Source organism: Priapulus caudatus, unplaced genomic scaffold (genome assembly GCF_000485595.1).
Source record: "Priapulus caudatus unplaced genomic scaffold, Priapulus_caudatus-5.0.1 Scaffold218, whole genome shotgun sequence".
NCBI lineage: Eukaryota > Metazoa > Priapulida > Priapulimorpha > Priapulimorphida > Priapulidae > Priapulus > Priapulus caudatus.
The window spans coordinates 572,938-589,578 of record NW_014577279.1 but is presented as its reverse complement, the minus strand read 5'-3'; the positions used below and the strand labels follow the sequence as shown (position 1 = coordinate 589,578).

The window sequence follows — 16,641 nt, the reverse complement described above, 5'->3', positions numbered from 1 at the left end:
CCTACAATGTACAATGTGCAGTATCAGCAAAATAGAATGTATATCTCCTTATTATATAATACATGTTTATTTATAGAACCTTCCTTAATATATAATGTGCTTGTGTAAACACCAGTTACATCTGTGTCAGCCCCACGTGTCTGTTCCCCAACCCTGAATCGCGACTAGTTTATCCTCTCTGTCCCTAGATGGCGCACCTGCAGCACCTTCACGCCTCCCTTCCTCCATCCGTTCGTCGAGCCGCGCAGCTTTACCGGGTAATCGTGGTCTCTCGTCGCCTGTCACTTCCAAACGTTTGTTGTCGTCAGCGTGGCTTGCTGAGCGTCCGGCGACGTCAGCACATTGTTCACTCTGTGCTCCGTTGCCCGTCGATTCGTCCGCTGCGGACAAACCCAGCAGAGGAAGCTGAATCTCGTCGTGAAAGGGGTCGTCGCCAGCATGGGTTCGTTTCTGCGGCGGTCGACTCCGCAGCTTCTCGCGTCGTTTTGGCATCGCCGTCGCCGCCGCCACCGGCAGGGGAGGCGGAACAATCCCCGCGCTCACGTCGTAGTAAACAACGAGGGAGTCCGGCGCGACAATCGCCATGGTGATGCTGAAAACAGCGGGTGAATCGCGTGCAAATACAATGATGGAAGAGTTTTATCTGCACAGCTAGCCGGCAATGGAACAGCCGAAACATAATCCATGCACTAAGCATTTGTATCTAAGCATGGAATCACTTAGTGCAGTCTGGGATTAATGATTCATATAATAACAACAACTATAATAATAATAATAACAATTATCATTATTATTATTATATACGTATTATATATGTAACGATAGATGTGATGTACGTGGTATATGTACAGATGTAGATGTGAGTTGAAGAACACAGAATTTAAACTCTACATATCAGTATTGGTTAGAACTTAGATGCACCTGAGAGATCCCAGCTGTATGGCTACCAGGAAATGTCTATATGCATACCAGCTATTAGTCTCCCCAAGTAGATGACTGCAGTCGTGTAGCATGACATCTAAATCCTTGAATGAGGTTAGGGTATCAGATGAAACAGGGACTACAATTTGTTGGGGCGCATTACCTGCACGTACTTGGCCAGAAAATACGACAATTTTTCTATTTAGTACGTGCCACGTGACGCGCCTCCATCCCTTCACTGAAAAAATAGAAATAAATTATTACCAAATACGTGTATTGCAAAGTTCTGTTTGTTATATGTCAGAAAGGGAAAGTAAATTTCTATGCTCAAACCACATATTTGTAGTTCACATTATTATATTCCAACAATAGAAATTTGAATGGCGGGCATTCATATTCATTGTTGATATGTTTTCTGGGTCAGTAAGACTATGTAAAATTCAATTATTATGCTAAATTTGTTTGTGACGAACACTATTACAATTAGCTATCAATTTCTTTGTATTCTCCAGTTCACTTCTAATGAAAAATGGCTCTATATGCCATGTGCTGTGAGTTGAGAACAGAAATTCACAATGATAAATGTTTTTTTTAGCAAGCAATTGCTATTAATTCCTACCTTCACATAGATCAATATAGACGTTTTCGGCTATCCTTAATGTATTAGTACACGTGATACCATCCTTATACAGTGAATCCACCTAAAAATAAAAATGTATACCTCAATCTCACAGGATACCTACCTATAACTACTAAACTAGTAGCCTATCAGTACACACTTACAGCGACACTCACAGAATCACATATTGTACATCTTATTGAAGTATTCTTACTCTCTTAGTTACAATTAACACACTTTATGAAGTTACCTACACTACAGGCTACATTACCGGCATCTCCTTTTGTTTTGTGTACCGTGTAGGTACAGTACGTGTACTACGTCATAGGTAAACCGTAATGTATCATATCATGTACTGCATAACCATAATCATAATGTAGTCAGTAGTGTATCAAATTCAAATTCAAATTCAAATAAAGTTTATTGCACAGATAATTGCAGACCATACAGGCAAATAGGTTACAAACTACAATAAAACAAGTTCCTAGGCTAATAAAAACGAGAGAAACGATGTGTCTTATACTACTTGACATGACTGCATGACCCATGGTACATAATATATTTTTTATTTAACATAATTTAACATTCTATTCTAACCAAAAAACAACACTTCAAACTAGTGTAATAAAATTAAAACTCCTAAACTACGACAAAGATCATTATAAGCTCTGACTATGATAACGAACAAGATTCATGTGAATAGACTATCGCGGTAAGTATCGCGTGGTATCGGTTGCCGCAGATAGTAACGTTTGGTATCGGAAACTGCAGGCGCCCTGAGTACAGATGTAGGAATAGTAAAGCCCAACTGTTGGGCTAAACCTCTCTGTGTTTAGCTTGGGATATATGGTGTGATTTGATTTATTATTTGCATATCTCACCAATTATGTTTTTGGTGGATCTTGTCGTAGCTTGAATTAATCTTTGATAAACTTTGAGAGTTCGAGGAGATCGGCCATATGATTTGTGATGAATAACCATTTTATGGATGATTTACCTAGGAATGTAAAGTGTATAAATTTGTCTTCTATCTTTTTTCTGATGTGGTTGGTGGCAGTGCAGTCATAGAGTAGATGGAGTTCGTCATCTATTGACCGGTTATTGCAACAGAATCTAAGATTAGCAGGGATGGATTGGTGACAGCCTTGTTCAATCCTTAGGTTGTGATCGCTAAGTCTTAGTTTAGTTAAAGTGATTACGTCACCGTAAATGGTAAAAATAAAAAAAATATTTCCACTTTTCGCAAAATATAAGTCATTCTGTTCACTTTTTATGGTTAAATTGCTGCATTATACTTCCTATTTTACTATATTGTTCGATGTGAACATACACCCGTGACTCATACATAGCCCATAGCAAGCAATTAATGTCAGGAACATAATATCAAATCGTCCAGGTTTTGTGGATTTTTAACTAGTTGAGAAACAATCTTATCAAGTAAGAATTTGACGAGACGTATAGTCCCGTTAGTTCTTACTTTTAATGTAAAAAAATGGCAACAAAAATTTTACAAATTTTACCATAGAAAATTCGTGACGTAGTCAATTTAATGCTCTTCTTGCTTGTTTGGAATATAAATTTAATAGGCATGGTTCAGGTTCATATTTTGTTTTAAGTTGTCTATAACATCTTAGTTTGTTTGACCCTCCTTTTTTTCTGTTGCCATCATTCAGGTCGTTAAAGAACATGGTGGTATATTTTTTTTGCAAGTTTCTCTTTATGTTGAGTATGCTTTCATGTAGTTTTGATTGTAATTGCACTTCCAGATTGTGTTTTTTGCCATAAGTTCTAAATAAGTATGGTGCTATTTTTGACCAATTTGTAAAAGTCTTAGTAATTAATGCCTTCACGAATGTCGTTGTAGAATTGAATAGATTCCTTCAGGAGGGGGCTAGGACTTGTGAATTTTTCATGGGGCCAGAATTTTGCCACTTGAAGAACTATATTGTGTAACAAGGGAAACATTCCTAGCTCAGATTTGGCGGCTACATTGGAAGTTTTAGTTCTGACGCCCAATACCCATTTGCAAAATTTGTTCAGAATCGTTTCAAATGGGAAGCGGTTCCATAGGCTGAACAGGTTTTGTATATTTGATTGGGCATGAGTATCTGATTCCAATTTGATAATTTTGGAGATGAAGTCTGGACCCCAAATTTCACAGGCATGTAGGGTTACGGGGGATATCACAGAGTGGAACAGCGTAATGTACGTTTTGACCGGAGTTTCGTAGTTAAAGATAGAGCATCTTAGACTGTGCATTGCTTTTAGTGCCTTTTTTTTCCAAGTTCCTCGACACCAAATTTTGAGTTACCATTGTGGTATAGGTGGAACCCTAGGTATTTGTAGTGCGGTCTAGAGTTTAGAGTGCTGGAGCCGTATTTGAATTTTTATTTGTGAACGTTTAAGTGGCTGTTGCTAAAGGTGACAGTCTCACTTTTGCTATGATTAAGCTTTAGTTTCCAGGTGTCGCAATACTGTTTTAAGTCGTTAAGAGAATTCTCGCGACCCGTTTCAGTCTTGCTGAATAGTACGAGGTCATCAGCATACATGAGACATTTGATTGGTTCTGACATAATTTTAGGATATAGGCCTACCCTAGCTCTAGTACTATAGCTCGCGGATCGCTGCCGCAGGCCGCTGCCGCCATAGCCAGCGATCCGCGGGCTATAGTACTAGAGCTAGGCCTACTCCATTTTTAAGTGAGTTCGGCATATCATTTACGTATCAAACGTTACATATCACTCTTTTATTAAAAAAAAACCACTAAATAATTATCGCTACGAGTTACAGGGCCTATAGTCACATATACTATAGACTACTTATGGCATCAAAAGTATAATATCCTTACTATTGGGTGCCTTTGGTGCATATTTTTAGTAAATTTACTAGATTTTTGCATTTTTGTGAGCTACATCACTTACTGGGGGCTGACATATTTAATTACGCTGTGACTATTCCGCCCCCTCGTGTCGTAAAGAAGCAAAATGGCGGGTGAAGAAGACGAAGTTGATATTGTTGGCGATTTTCAGCTTGAAATAGGGTTCGTATTGTTTTGTGTCACTAAGATAAATGCTCATGTATCGTCTATCGTAGTAAATGCATGAGTATAAGCAGCATGTAAAAGTAAATAGTCGACTGTGTCAGGGTATGAGTAGGGTCTTCTAATCAGTTCGTCACTCGGATTCTTCATTCCAGACGCTACGGCCTACGCATACGCTCTCGCTATGCATTTGATTTGGATTAATTGATTGATAAATCTGTCTCAAGGAACTGCGCTTCGTGAAAGAATACTGTTACAGACGCATTGCTTATTTGGGTATTGGTAATCTTGAATAAACAATTAGAAACATACTAACCAACCTAATCATGAGCCCGAGGCAATACCAATGTCATTATGTCATTTAGGGCTCTATGATACCAGTTTCCAAGTTCCCCACTTCCTGGCAACCTACTAGTACTAGTCTGCGAGAGTGTTACTGTTAGTTTCTACCAATACTAGGAACAGGGGTGTTGTTAAAGAGAATATCCTATCTGACAGAGACTCCCTGCTATTCGGTAGCATAAATAATAACACATGTAATTTCTGTTATATGTCTGGAAATTGTGCTTCTGGGGTGGGGGGGGGGTCACTCCATATAATATATATATTGTATGGATGTATGTGCTGTGGTTGAGACCCCTATTTTTACCTCTATATTTCCGCACTAGAGACTCCCTTTTTCACATATTTCCTGTCTCGGAGCATAGGTCCAAGAGTCCAAGGAGACCCATGAGTTCTCATGAATTGGTCCCTTGGCAAGTTTTCTGTATTCTGGGGATTCCGGCCCCGTTCCAATGCCTGCAAGGCCATAATGCTGCCGTGGCTGCGGAGAGCGTGTCACTGCCTTTTCTTATTTTATTCAATTTTTTCAATAATAAAACAACAAAAAGCAGCGGCATGTACGTGCACGGGACACACATACCACGGCAGCACCGCACTCACGGCGCATGTACTATAATTTTATATACTGTACCATGGCTGGTTAGCGCTTGAGATCGCCGTTTCGAATTCTGGAGACTTCTTTTTCAAGCATATCCTAGTTCTGGATACCCCCTCTTGCAAACGTGGCCAGTTCCGGAGACCCCCTCTTGCCAACATGACTAGTTCTGGAGACCCCCTCTTGCAAACATACATGTCCAGTTCCGGAGCATCATGCTTTCCAGCAAACCCTGGTTCCGCAGACCCCCATGTTGATGTGCTGAGTTAGTACCGGAGCCCTCAATTCCATTTCTCAACTGGCACATACCTACCCTATTGTGTAGGGAGTGCCCCTGTCCGGGATTGTGCTGTTGATGAAAGCCTATGGCTATGACATTGAATGGCTAATCACACAATACACAAGTTTTGCTTTGGGACATCAGTTAAATATTGCTTCCTTTACAGAACATTTTCAGGTGCAGCTGGGGATATTCTTAGTGAGGTACCGTTAGAAACAGCCAAACTTCTTCCCGAGTTTAGCCAGCATCCGTGGGCGCTAGAGACATCTGATTCTGAGGTAATGCAGGAATAGGTAACATTAAAGGTATATTATCTCAACATTGACCGGCCGGAGGTTTTTTCAATCGTAGATTTAACAGTATGAAATAAAGTACAAGTTATGTGTCTTGTTTCTTAAAAACAACCTGCTAAAGTTTGACTTGTCCGCAGAGTTATCAGTATAAACTGGTATCGCCAACGTTGATGAATGCAAACTATATGTATGTATTTGTCAGTATTCAAGAGGTAAAAACCAGTTGGTGATGAAATGTCGTGGGATGGCATAATGCAGGTTAAGAAAAGTGTTTAATTTCATGTTATGGGGATCTTGTACTGTCATGATTACGTGCTTATGTAGAATGTTTATCAGTGTCAATAGATATTACTTTGCCACAGTTGATAGAATGTGTTTTTTGTAGAACTTGGTAGTGGAAGCTGGTATAGAGGAAAAAGAGAAGCGTACATTTTCAGTACGTGGGAAATATAAGAGGTAAGGGAGGTATATTTTTTTTAATGAAAATTGTTTCTGGTCTTTACATATTACCCTTGTATAAATGCACATTTTAAATTGCAAATATTACATGGCATGTAAGTCTTTACCCTTGTGTTAGTAAAATTTCTGCTTAACGAAAGGTAATGTCTCGTGCTTTTTTGATGACTTATTTTTTATCGAGTTATTAGAACCATATTACAGTCATGAATCATGATCCATACAATAAATGTTATCCCTGTTCCTATTGTCCATCAGCTCTGGAAATAAAGGCAGTTCCTCCCTTACTCATGGCAGTACGTTAAGGGGTTCATGGACAGCTCAGGAAAAACATCTTTTCCTGAAAGGAATGGAAAATTTTGGAAGAAGTTGGTCAAAAATCTCACAGATGATGGGATCAAGAACAACGCTGCAAGTGAAGAATTACGCCAATCAACATTTCAAGGGAAAGGTGAGGTCAACTACCTTAAGGGACAGCAATTTACAAATTCTAGCGCAAATCTTGTGTCTAGTCACTAAATATCCACTGTATTTATTCAAATTCCGTTGGTAATTGAGAGAGTCTTACATAGTAAAACCTGTATTAGCAGATTATACCTGAATATAGAATCGACAGCTGTGTATAAAGGACACGTTGCAAATCCGTTGAGTGACCTTTACACACATCTCTAGCTGTACACTGTTTCATGTTTATTTTGTGTTTCTTGTGCACGAGCGTTTCATCGTCGGCTCATTCCAGGAACGAAAGGGCGACGTGTCCTCGAGCAAGCCGGTGACGGCGGTCGCCGCTCCCTCCGTCACCGTCGCGCCGGGAGAAGTCCTCATCATGACGCGCGTAGAAGACTCCGACGGTGAGGTCGACATTGAGAGCGAACCCGCGCACGGCGACGACATCGCCGTCGACCCGGGCGGAGCCGGGAACGCCAGCGCCCTCCACGTGCGCGAGGCGGCGGCGTCGTCGCCGCGCGTCGGAGTGAGCCGTTACGCAAGCGTCGATCCAAACCTCGTGAGCAGTTTCCGCCGCCACCGGCCCGTCGTCGCGGCGACGGCATGCTGCGCGACGACGTTTGTGGGCGGCGTCGCCACGACGACGACGACGAGCCTCGACGATGCCGACCTTGGCAACATCTGTCGACTCGAGGTCGGCGAGAGAGAGACGTACAGCGAGGACGTCGGCGAGCAAGAGACGTACAGCGAGGACGTCGGCGAGCGAGAGACGTACGGAAAGGAAGTGGCTAGATGCGCGACTTTCGCAGTAGTATCCGGAGAAGGTGAAGGGGAGGAGGTGGGCGAGCGAGGGACGTTCACAGAGAGGGTCGGTGAATGTGAGACCTTCCCAGAACAGGTAGAAGTGAGAGAGACTTTTGCAGAGGCGGTGGAGGTGGAGGAAACCTTCGCAGAGCAGGTGGAGGTGGGGGACACCTTCGTGGAGGAGGTGGGGGACACCTTCGTGGAGGAGGTGGAGGTGAGGGACACCTACGAGGAGGATGACAGAGACGTGTCCGCTTGCATTCTAGATGAGTTGATCGCGCAGGCGACTGGGGACGAGAGTGAGAGCTCGGAACACGACGCCGCGACCGCAACTCGCCGACAAACTTACCTTCCTGTGATCCCGGCGTTATGGCCGACTGAGCGGCGAAGCGTCAACGCTCACGCGTGTGAGAGAGACGGTGTTGTCGTGGCGGGCGCGCCGCACAACGCGAGGGAAATCTGTGACGGAGGCAGCGATCGCAGCACGCACACAGACGCGATTCTCACAACAGCAGCAGACAACGCACATGATTGCAGCGTGAGAGCTTCGACTGTCAATTCTGGGGCCGAGTTGTCGTCGTCTAACCAGTCTGCAAGTTCCGGAAGGAACTCTGCGACGGAACTCGGCTTTTCCGCGTCGCAGCTCTCTGCCGAGGCTCTCGCCGACTTGCTGACGACGGAGATCGAGGACGCGGGTGTCTCCACATCTCGACGCCGCGACGAGGTCGGCACGGCGACCGCCGGCGACCGCGCGCGTGTAAACGTAATCTCTCAGCGAAGGGCTTCGCTTCTCGACGTCATCATCATGAGCGCGAGCAGCCGGGGAAGCTGCGCTCCCGCCGCGACGCCGCACGATGGCGAACGCGTCGGTTGTCACGATGAGCTAGATCTCCGCTTGTCTTCGTGCGAACAGCACCGTGACGACGGCGGGCCACGTCGGACGTCCGACCCCGGTGCGCTCGCGGCGGCGGCGGCGGCGCGCGCGACAGGAGAGGTCTCCTTCGAGGAGGATTCACCCGGCTCAACGACGAATGTGATATCGGAAACCCGTCCGCACCGCGGCGACGCGAGCTCTGACTGCGGGGATAACAGACTGCGGCCCGCCGGCGCCCCCCTGCGGCGGGAACTCTCCTCCGCGGAAAGCGTCCCCGACCGGCTGCCGCGTGAATTCGACGACGCCCCGTATGGTGACCCCGAGAGTCGCGAAATGATCTTATTGGACGACGACGCCGCGGCGGATGCGGAGATGGACACGAGCGCGGAGAGCGCGACCTCTGAACCCGAGTGCACGGACGCACACATTGTATTGGCGCCCCCTACTGAGGAATTGTTCCTTGACAGGGACAGGATAGTGGAGAGTGAGAGGGATGCATGCTTCGAGTTCTTCCAGGGAAAGGGATCTAAGACTCCTGATCGCTACATGAAGATTAGAAATTTCATCTTGGATCAGTGGTATTAATTTCATTTGATTGACTTTAAAATATCGATTAGTAAGGTGTGAACGTTGTCCTGTGAGTTGGTTCTTACTTAGTACGTGTAGGAATTACACTGTTGGCGTCCTATTTTAAGGATCTGTATGCTATTGTTTACCCATCACTTTTATCTAGGGTGCTCACCTGAGTTGATAGTGGCATCAACAGTTTACACAACAAATTCAGCATCTGTTACTAGTTTTGCAATCATTTCTTAATGCTGCTTTTTAGCACAGCTGCATTGGCATCATCTCAAGGGAGTCTCTTAATATAATATTTATTAGAACTTAGAAGCTTTACAATGTTTCAGAGCTTTGTGAAACGAATAACTTGTGATTGCAGTTTTGTGATATCTTTTAGGGACAAGTCTAAGCCTAAGTATCTGAACAAGACCTCCCTGCGTACGGGGTTGAAAAGCTGTGGAGACGTGAACAGTGTTGGTCGAATTCACGAGTACTTGGAGGCAATCGGAGCTATAAACTTTGGATGTCGTAAGTTATATATAAACTTGGGATATCGTCAGTGAATACATAGTAGTTATGACAGACACACCCTGGTAAAGTTGTAGCCACAGTTGTTAATATTTGTGTTTATGTCCAAATGTCTTTTAAGGTAGAGTGGAATTGATTGAGTAGAACAGTTTATTTTTCATTTTCAATATAATATACGACGTATGTATATAGGTGTATATAACAATATATTAATGAAATGCTATATATATATATATATATATATATATATCGGTCAGGGGTGAATAATGACAATTTGTCATTATTCACCCTTGATTTAGGTGTTTGAATATATGGTTTACATTTCTGAAGAGAGATCAAACTTAAGACCATAACTAATTTCAACAATTTTTTATCAGCACAAGTGAAACGGAATCGTGCCTCCGGTAGTGGGAATCTCAAGCGGAAGGGAAAGCCGAGCGAGGAGGAGATGAAGGCGCTGGTGGCAGCTCGGAAGGACACCATGCGGCCACGGCGGCGCCGGGCCCCGGGCGTGTACGGAGGCTGGCTGGGTCAGAACGGTGTGGAAGGTGTCACTATACAGGTTCGTAATCATAACCAGAGATGATCTCCTCCTTCACTCTGCTGGGGTGTTATGCTTTCTGATATGTACTTACAGTTATATATCGGCGATATACTATAACAGGACCAGCGTTCCTCTTGCTTAATGTTATGCAGTCGTGGTTATGTTTGTTTTAGATTCCAGCCATATCTATATAGATATGGAGGAATGTGGAGCTATGTCAAAATTGTACAATGTTAGAGGAATATCTCTACTTGCTAATAGATTCATTTAATATTATGCATTTCTGATATAGTATAGTATATTCATACTATGGAAGGCCCACCTCTAGTACCATTTAGTCTACTCAATAGAGGTGACTGTAATACGACCACTGCCGGTGGGCGAAACATGTTATGAGGGGTGCGAAAGGGATGGAAGCAACCGGTAACCTACCAGAAATTTGGCTAGTTAATATGCATTCTGGGAGCCTCACTTTCGTGCACAACATTTTCGTTTCCGTATATGATCGCGTAATAACCGCGGTCGTCTATAAGCCGCACCTCAATTTGAATCGGGTAACCAAGTATTGCGCCTAGTATATTTCCCCTGACGGTATGGCGCACTTATAAACCGCAGAGCAAATACAGGGTTGAAATCTGAGGCCAAATTTGCGGTTATTAAAACGATCATTGCGAGAATTTTGCTCAGAAAATCTAAATATAGCTGAATATAGTCTCACCTGACAGCGAAAATATCACTGATTACACCAACATTCAAAACACCAATATTTTATGCAGTTATAGCATAGAAAAATTGATTTGACCACATCATACCAGCAATACATTTTTTCAAGTCACTACTTTCAAAAATCACAAATGGCGTCTCAAACAAGCGAACATAATTAAAACAAAGGGGCATCTATTTGTGTGTGATAAGTATTCTCGCTGGCGGTACGCAACGAGGATTTGATCCATTTCTCTCTCCGTCTTCGTTATAGTCCCTAGGACTTTTGAAGACTAATATTTATGAGGTTACAACTTACACTCTTGTTTGTGTTACGCTACTGTGCACCTCTGTGTTTACCAAAATAATCTGACCAAAAATATCTCCGATGCGATTTTTGCATTACTGTACCCTTGTTGACGTCTCGCGGTACCGCGAGAAAGTGCGAGACATGACAGCGAAAATCAACAAGAGAACGCAAAATTGTAATCGTGCATGATTTTGTCTTTGCATGCGGTTCTAAGACATTTTATTGTTATTTCAAACAATTACTGTTACTCAAACAACAACGGTAGGCATCATGAGAGTGAGAATAAACACTAAAAAACGCTGAAAACAACTCGCAATGATCGCTTTAAGCGAGTATATACGGTAGTCCAGCAATTCAACCGGGGTGGTCACTCAAAGGCTATGCCTTACTATATATTATTCATAATATAAGATTTGCGAACAGTATCTGTGAGTTGCCGTGGTTACGTAGACACTCATGCCTCTGTTTCCTCATCTTTCTTTCAGCATAATGACGATGACTCCGATGAGTACGAGGTCCTGCCAGTACGAGCCAAGCGTAACCGCTCCAGCAAGTACGACCCATTCAAGCTTGTTCCCCTCGAAGACTTCTCTGCCATCAACCCGGTAAGAAAGCTTCACTCAATTGCGTGGAAGATTACTTTAGGCCATAATAAAAATATTGTTTGTTTGCCCTCAACCGACCGACCCGCCAAAAAGGGGCTTTTTTTTCTTTTCTTTCTTTAAAATTGTATCACTGTACATTATATAAATCTGTAGGCAATACATTATATGTACCAAGCAAAATAAACATTCAACATCTCCACACAAGCACACCAGAGCATGTAGACACCATGCTGAATTTGTAAAAAGACCCATTAAAAAAAACGATCTCTCACTGCGTGGAAGATTACTTTAGTTATCACCATCTAACTGTACTGTGAGACCGTCTAATGCAATGTCTGTTAAAATTCGTAATACGATATGTGAGTAAAGTCTGTTGTAACATTGACATATATTGACATTGACAGTTCGTTCTATGTTCAATCCGTTATGATAAATTATAATTAAAAACAAAACAAAATATATATATATATGTGTATGTATAAGAAGATTTTGCATTTCCTGAAGTCCTCTGTTATGTGCTAGCAAAGCATAATCAGTATCAGCATTTGAAAATTGTTAATTTGTAATGTCAGCTTCTGATTTCTGTACACGATTTATCCCGTTTTTCTTCACGTTATTCGTCTTGTCACCACCCATTGTCTGCCACGTCTTCGCTGTAGCATGTTCTTCTGCAGTCTTTGCTGTTAGATCGTCACTCGTCGCCCGGGTTCATGCGGACTCTGTGTTTCGGCAGGCTCCCTTCATGGTACAGGTGGACACGGCAGCGATGCTCGTTATCGACATTCACGCTCACATATCCGGCAACGAGGTCATCGGTCTGCTAGGAGGAATCTACTCGCCGGAGGAGAAGGCCTTGCAGGTGGCGCTGTCGGAGCCCTGCAACAGCCTCAGCACGGGCATGCAGTGCGAGATGGATCCAGGTGAGTGTATCCCCGCTGTGTCGGCGCAAGAAACGAGTCCTCGGTGAGAATGTGGGTCGTTAATCGATCTTCATTCGTAGAGGAACATACGTGAAGAGCAGCAGTGAGGTTTTCTGTGCTTGAGCGAAGTTAAGTGCAGTTCAGAAGAAGGGGAAAACCTCTTTATTTTGTTTGGCTTTACATGTGGTTCGTTTGCGCAGTGTCACAGACTCTTGCGTGTGAGAGAATCAGTCAGCAAGGCTACAAGGTGGTCGGATGGTACCACTCCCATCCTACATTCGCCCCGAGCCCCTCTCTACGGGACATCGAGACGCAGTGGAAGTTTCAGGTACATTTTCCTTACCATTCATTCTGTTAGTATTCGTGTAAATGTGATGTGCATCCAGATTTTCTCACCTTGCTCTCTAGATGAAAGAAAGATGTAATGTGGTCTGGGTCGTGTGTGATACCACAAATAATGTAATGACAATATGGCATGTCCACTGGCAATGAAATATAATGCCGTTGAAAGTGAAGTAACTGTAATATTAAGTGATTTCCGATGAGAGAAATAACGGTTACGTCAGTTGGTAGTGACATGAAAACATGATTGCTGAGTTCTGCTTACATGTTCTCTCACTCCTTGGATGAAGTTTGTATTTATTGAAATGGTCGGTATTTTTTTCAGGAGTGGTTTGCACAAGGCGGAAGTCCCTTCATAGGCATGATTGCAAGTCCGTACAACCCTGTAAATAAGTCTCCGCTCACGGAATTCACCTGCCTAGTTGTCAGTGACACGCTGCATGATGGATACCGTGAGTGCAATAACCAGTAGTAGTCAGCGTTTAGTTTTCAAGGTGATTTCTTTGTAAGTTTTGATGAAGGATGACCTAGTTAATTTCAGAATTTGTAATGACAACTATTAATTCTAAAGATAATTTAAAATGTGATTCATAGGCTAATGTATGCTAGTTTATGCATATTCAATTTGCAATGAGGATTGATGAAAAAAGAGGGGCAAGTCAAGAGAAGAGAATGAGATTGTCGTGCAGTCAAAAAGGGAGAGAGGGAGAGTGAAAGATGGAGATAGAATGAGAGCGAGAGAGAGAGAGTAAGATAGATAGATAGTAAGAGATAGAGATCGAGGGAGAGAGAGAGAAGGAGAGAGGGGGAGAGGAGCAGAGAATGTGTAGGGGAAGAGCGAAGAATAAGACACAGGTTGTTGATGTAATGTCGCTTGTGTTTGATGCTTTAGTTTTTGTGCACTTGTGTACAGGACTGCCATTCCGATTCGACTTTCACAAGGTCACTAGTGAACTCTCGGTGGATGACATAGCCAGCCAAGCCATTGGCATCGTACAACGATACGAGGACTGTGGGAGCCGCATTAGAATGCTGAACTACTGCCCTGGTCTCAATATGACCTATCTAGAAAAGGTATACACCTCTCTCTACCTCGAAAATAATCTTATCAGTTTCACTGACAAGTTAGAGCGCAACTCATAGCATGTTGTAATGTTCATAATCTTAACGTCATGACTAATCCAAACGTAGCAATACTAAACAGGATTTCACCAAAGCAGCCCTGGTCTCGGATTTGCTTTACAATAGGCTATCAGGCTCAATCCAATCTACTGTAGATATGATGCTGTGGCAGCTTTGTGGTCTAACCTTTTACTTGGTTTTTGCCACAGAATTGCTTGTCCTATCTTTGCTCTGTTTTGAACCCCATGTATTTGTTTATCATGTGTTACAGATGCTACGGTCGCTACAGAAGACCCTGCAGGTCGTAGAGGAGGAAGAATTTAGTGAGCACACACTACAGGCCGTGAGAGAGGTGTTCCTGCAACGATATAAGCACATGATATGACCACGAGTAACACGTAATGAGAGATAGATGAAACAATAAGGGTTGTTGATATTGTAAGGATTGTTGTTATGCTAATCTGTCTCCTTATCTTACTTCTGCCATGACGGTTGTTTGATCGGGCAGCAACGTTCCCAGTCTGTACATAGAATACGTCTACATGCGATGACTAAATGGCATTTATGGGGACCGCGCTTTAACCTGTCAGCAGCTGTGAATGTGTTCTTTTTTAAATCCTGGTTGTAGAAGTAGTGGACCAACAGGTGGCAGCACATGTTCTATCTGTTGCAGTCTCGCATGTTGGTTTCTGTTGTGGTAGTCTGGCTGGTTTTGGCCAATCCATCTCGTTTCACCCTTTGTTTGCACAGATTAGTCAATAAATGATATTGCTATTTTAATTTGCACATGTGGGAATGGATCCCATGTGTAGCAAGTATATATTCGGCCTAATTTGATATTTGATTGTAGTTAATTCTACAGTGTTGGTTGATCAATAGTTGAAGATACAAAATTTCCATTTTTTCCATCAGAATTTTTGTAGATTACTTAGGCCAGCTATTGAGGCCATGTAAGAAGAAGAATGTGAAGTAAATTTATTGATAGGGAGAAGCATTTTAAATGCAAAAGTGGGAAAACAATTCTCATTACCATATTTTCTTACATGTATACAAAATATACAACTGAAATGGGTTAAATGACATAGCACTCATGCGTTGTTAAAGTGATTACGTCACCGTAAATACTAAAAAAAAAAATCCACTCTTTCACAAAATATAAGTGATTCTGTTCACTTTTTAGGGTTAAATTGCTGCATTATACTTCATATTTTACTATATTGTTTGATGTGAACATACACTCGTGACTCATACATAGCCCATAGCAAGCAATTAATGTTATGAACACTAATATCAAATCGTCCAGGTTTTTTGGATGTTTAGCTAGTTGAGAAACAAATCTTATCAGGTAAGAATTTTATAGCAACAAAAATGTTACAAATTTTACCATAGAAAATTCGTGACGTAGTCACTTTAACATTAACATCTCATCCTTTACTGAAATTCAATAACAGTCGTTGTTAGGCATGTATATATATATATATAGATATATATATATATATATATATATATATATATATATTGTCAAATTGCAGACAACGATGTCATTCTATGTTCTGGTTGAGATAGTATATAATATATAATCTGAGCTTTTATTGCGGTGAGGTTTGATGTACAGTGAAGCCCTTATTCATTAACAAAGCGACATTCTGCCAGCAACACAAACTCTTGATGTAAGAGGAGAGTTTGGTCAGTAGCAATGGCTCGTAAAATTATATTTAGAGACATGGTAGCGAGGGTGTAGTCTGTCACAGGCGCGTATGTGTGTGTGTTATATTTTTTGTTAGCTTTAATTTATTGTTGGTAAGAGGATGTCGCACAACTGTTTGTTTTTTAAAGATTATGTGTTGTTAAATTATGCAAATGTTTAATTATGACTGCAGTACATATGCAAACAAGCTGTACTCTAAGTGCGGTTAATCAGTTACAATACCAGCCTGCATTATCTATGTAAACAGGTGAACTGGTGGCATGTGGGATGACCTATCGAGCATCTGGTTGGGGGAGAAGTAGTGGGAATGTGCTTGTGGAGAAAAATCCAGTGAGAATCGTGTTCTGGGCACGTCCTCTGGCGGGGGAAAATCTCACGGACGATTGCGACATCTGTGATGTTTTGTGTCACTGCGATCCGCTTTGAGACGTCTGTGAATCCGTATTGCTTCGTCCTGTGCGAGGCCAGGGGCGTGTACAGGGGTAGGGGGTCCGGACCCCCCCCCCTGCTCGCGCAGAAAACGCATCTGAGGGGGTCTAATTTCAAAAAAATTCTGGGGGAGGGCTAAACACGCGTGCTCGCAAGTTTGGGTTACGGTTAGACCCCCTCCTGGTCAAAATCCTGTACA

The 16,641-nt window shown here is 42.6% G+C and overlaps 2 protein-coding genes across 2 annotated transcripts; one reads left to right on the top strand and one right to left on the bottom strand.

The window, feature by feature from the left end:
* Positions 1-41: 41 nt before the first annotated feature.
* LOC106807495 lies at positions 42-4,483 on the bottom strand. The gene is made up of 4 exons (XM_014809832.1): positions 4,389-4,483; positions 1,541-1,622; positions 970-1,159; positions 42-592 (listed from the first exon to the last, which is right to left on the bottom strand). Exons 1-4 carry the CDS (start codon positions 4,437-4,439, stop codon positions 127-129), a joined length of 789 nt encoding a protein of 262 aa, XP_014665318.1. The 5' UTR covers positions 4,440-4,483; the 3' UTR covers positions 42-126.
* Positions 4,484-4,520: 37 nt separating this feature from the next.
* On the top strand, positions 4,521-15,498 carry LOC106807497 (histone H2A deubiquitinase MYSM1-like). The gene is made up of 13 exons (XM_014809834.1): positions 4,521-4,580; positions 5,964-6,075; positions 6,476-6,546; positions 6,805-6,997; positions 7,286-9,249; positions 9,630-9,760; positions 10,138-10,322; positions 11,802-11,921; positions 12,655-12,841; positions 13,042-13,169; positions 13,509-13,635; positions 14,097-14,257; positions 14,577-15,498. Exons 1-13 carry the CDS (start codon positions 4,525-4,527, stop codon positions 14,688-14,690), a joined length of 3,549 nt encoding a protein of 1,182 aa, XP_014665320.1. The 5' UTR covers positions 4,521-4,524; the 3' UTR covers positions 14,691-15,498.
* Positions 15,499-16,641: the final 1,143 nt, after the last annotated feature.

Excerpts from the sequence above, each read along its gene's own strand:
- LOC106807495 (XM_014809832.1), bottom strand. The coding sequence starts at position 4,439 with ATGCAAAAATCTAGTAAATTTACTAAAAATATGCACCAAAGGCACCCA. Across the intron at positions 1,160-1,540 it reads CTATATTGATCTATGTGAAG|TGAAGGGATGGAGGCGCGTC; the intron begins GTAGGAATTAAT and ends CTATTTTTTCAG. Across the intron at positions 593-969 it reads CTTGGGGAGACTAATAGCTG|CATCACCATGGCGATTGTCG; the intron begins GTATGCATATAG and ends CGCTGTTTTCAG.
- LOC106807497 (XM_014809834.1), top strand. The coding sequence starts at position 4,525 with ATGGCGGGTGAAGAAGACGAAGTTGATATTGTTGGCGATTTTCAGCTT. Across the intron at positions 6,998-7,285 it reads ATCAACATTTCAAGGGAAAG|GAACGAAAGGGCGACGTGTC; the intron begins GTGAGGTCAACT and ends GGCTCATTCCAG. Across the intron at positions 14,258-14,576 it reads ATATGACCTATCTAGAAAAG|ATGCTACGGTCGCTACAGAA; the intron begins GTATACACCTCT and ends CATGTGTTACAG.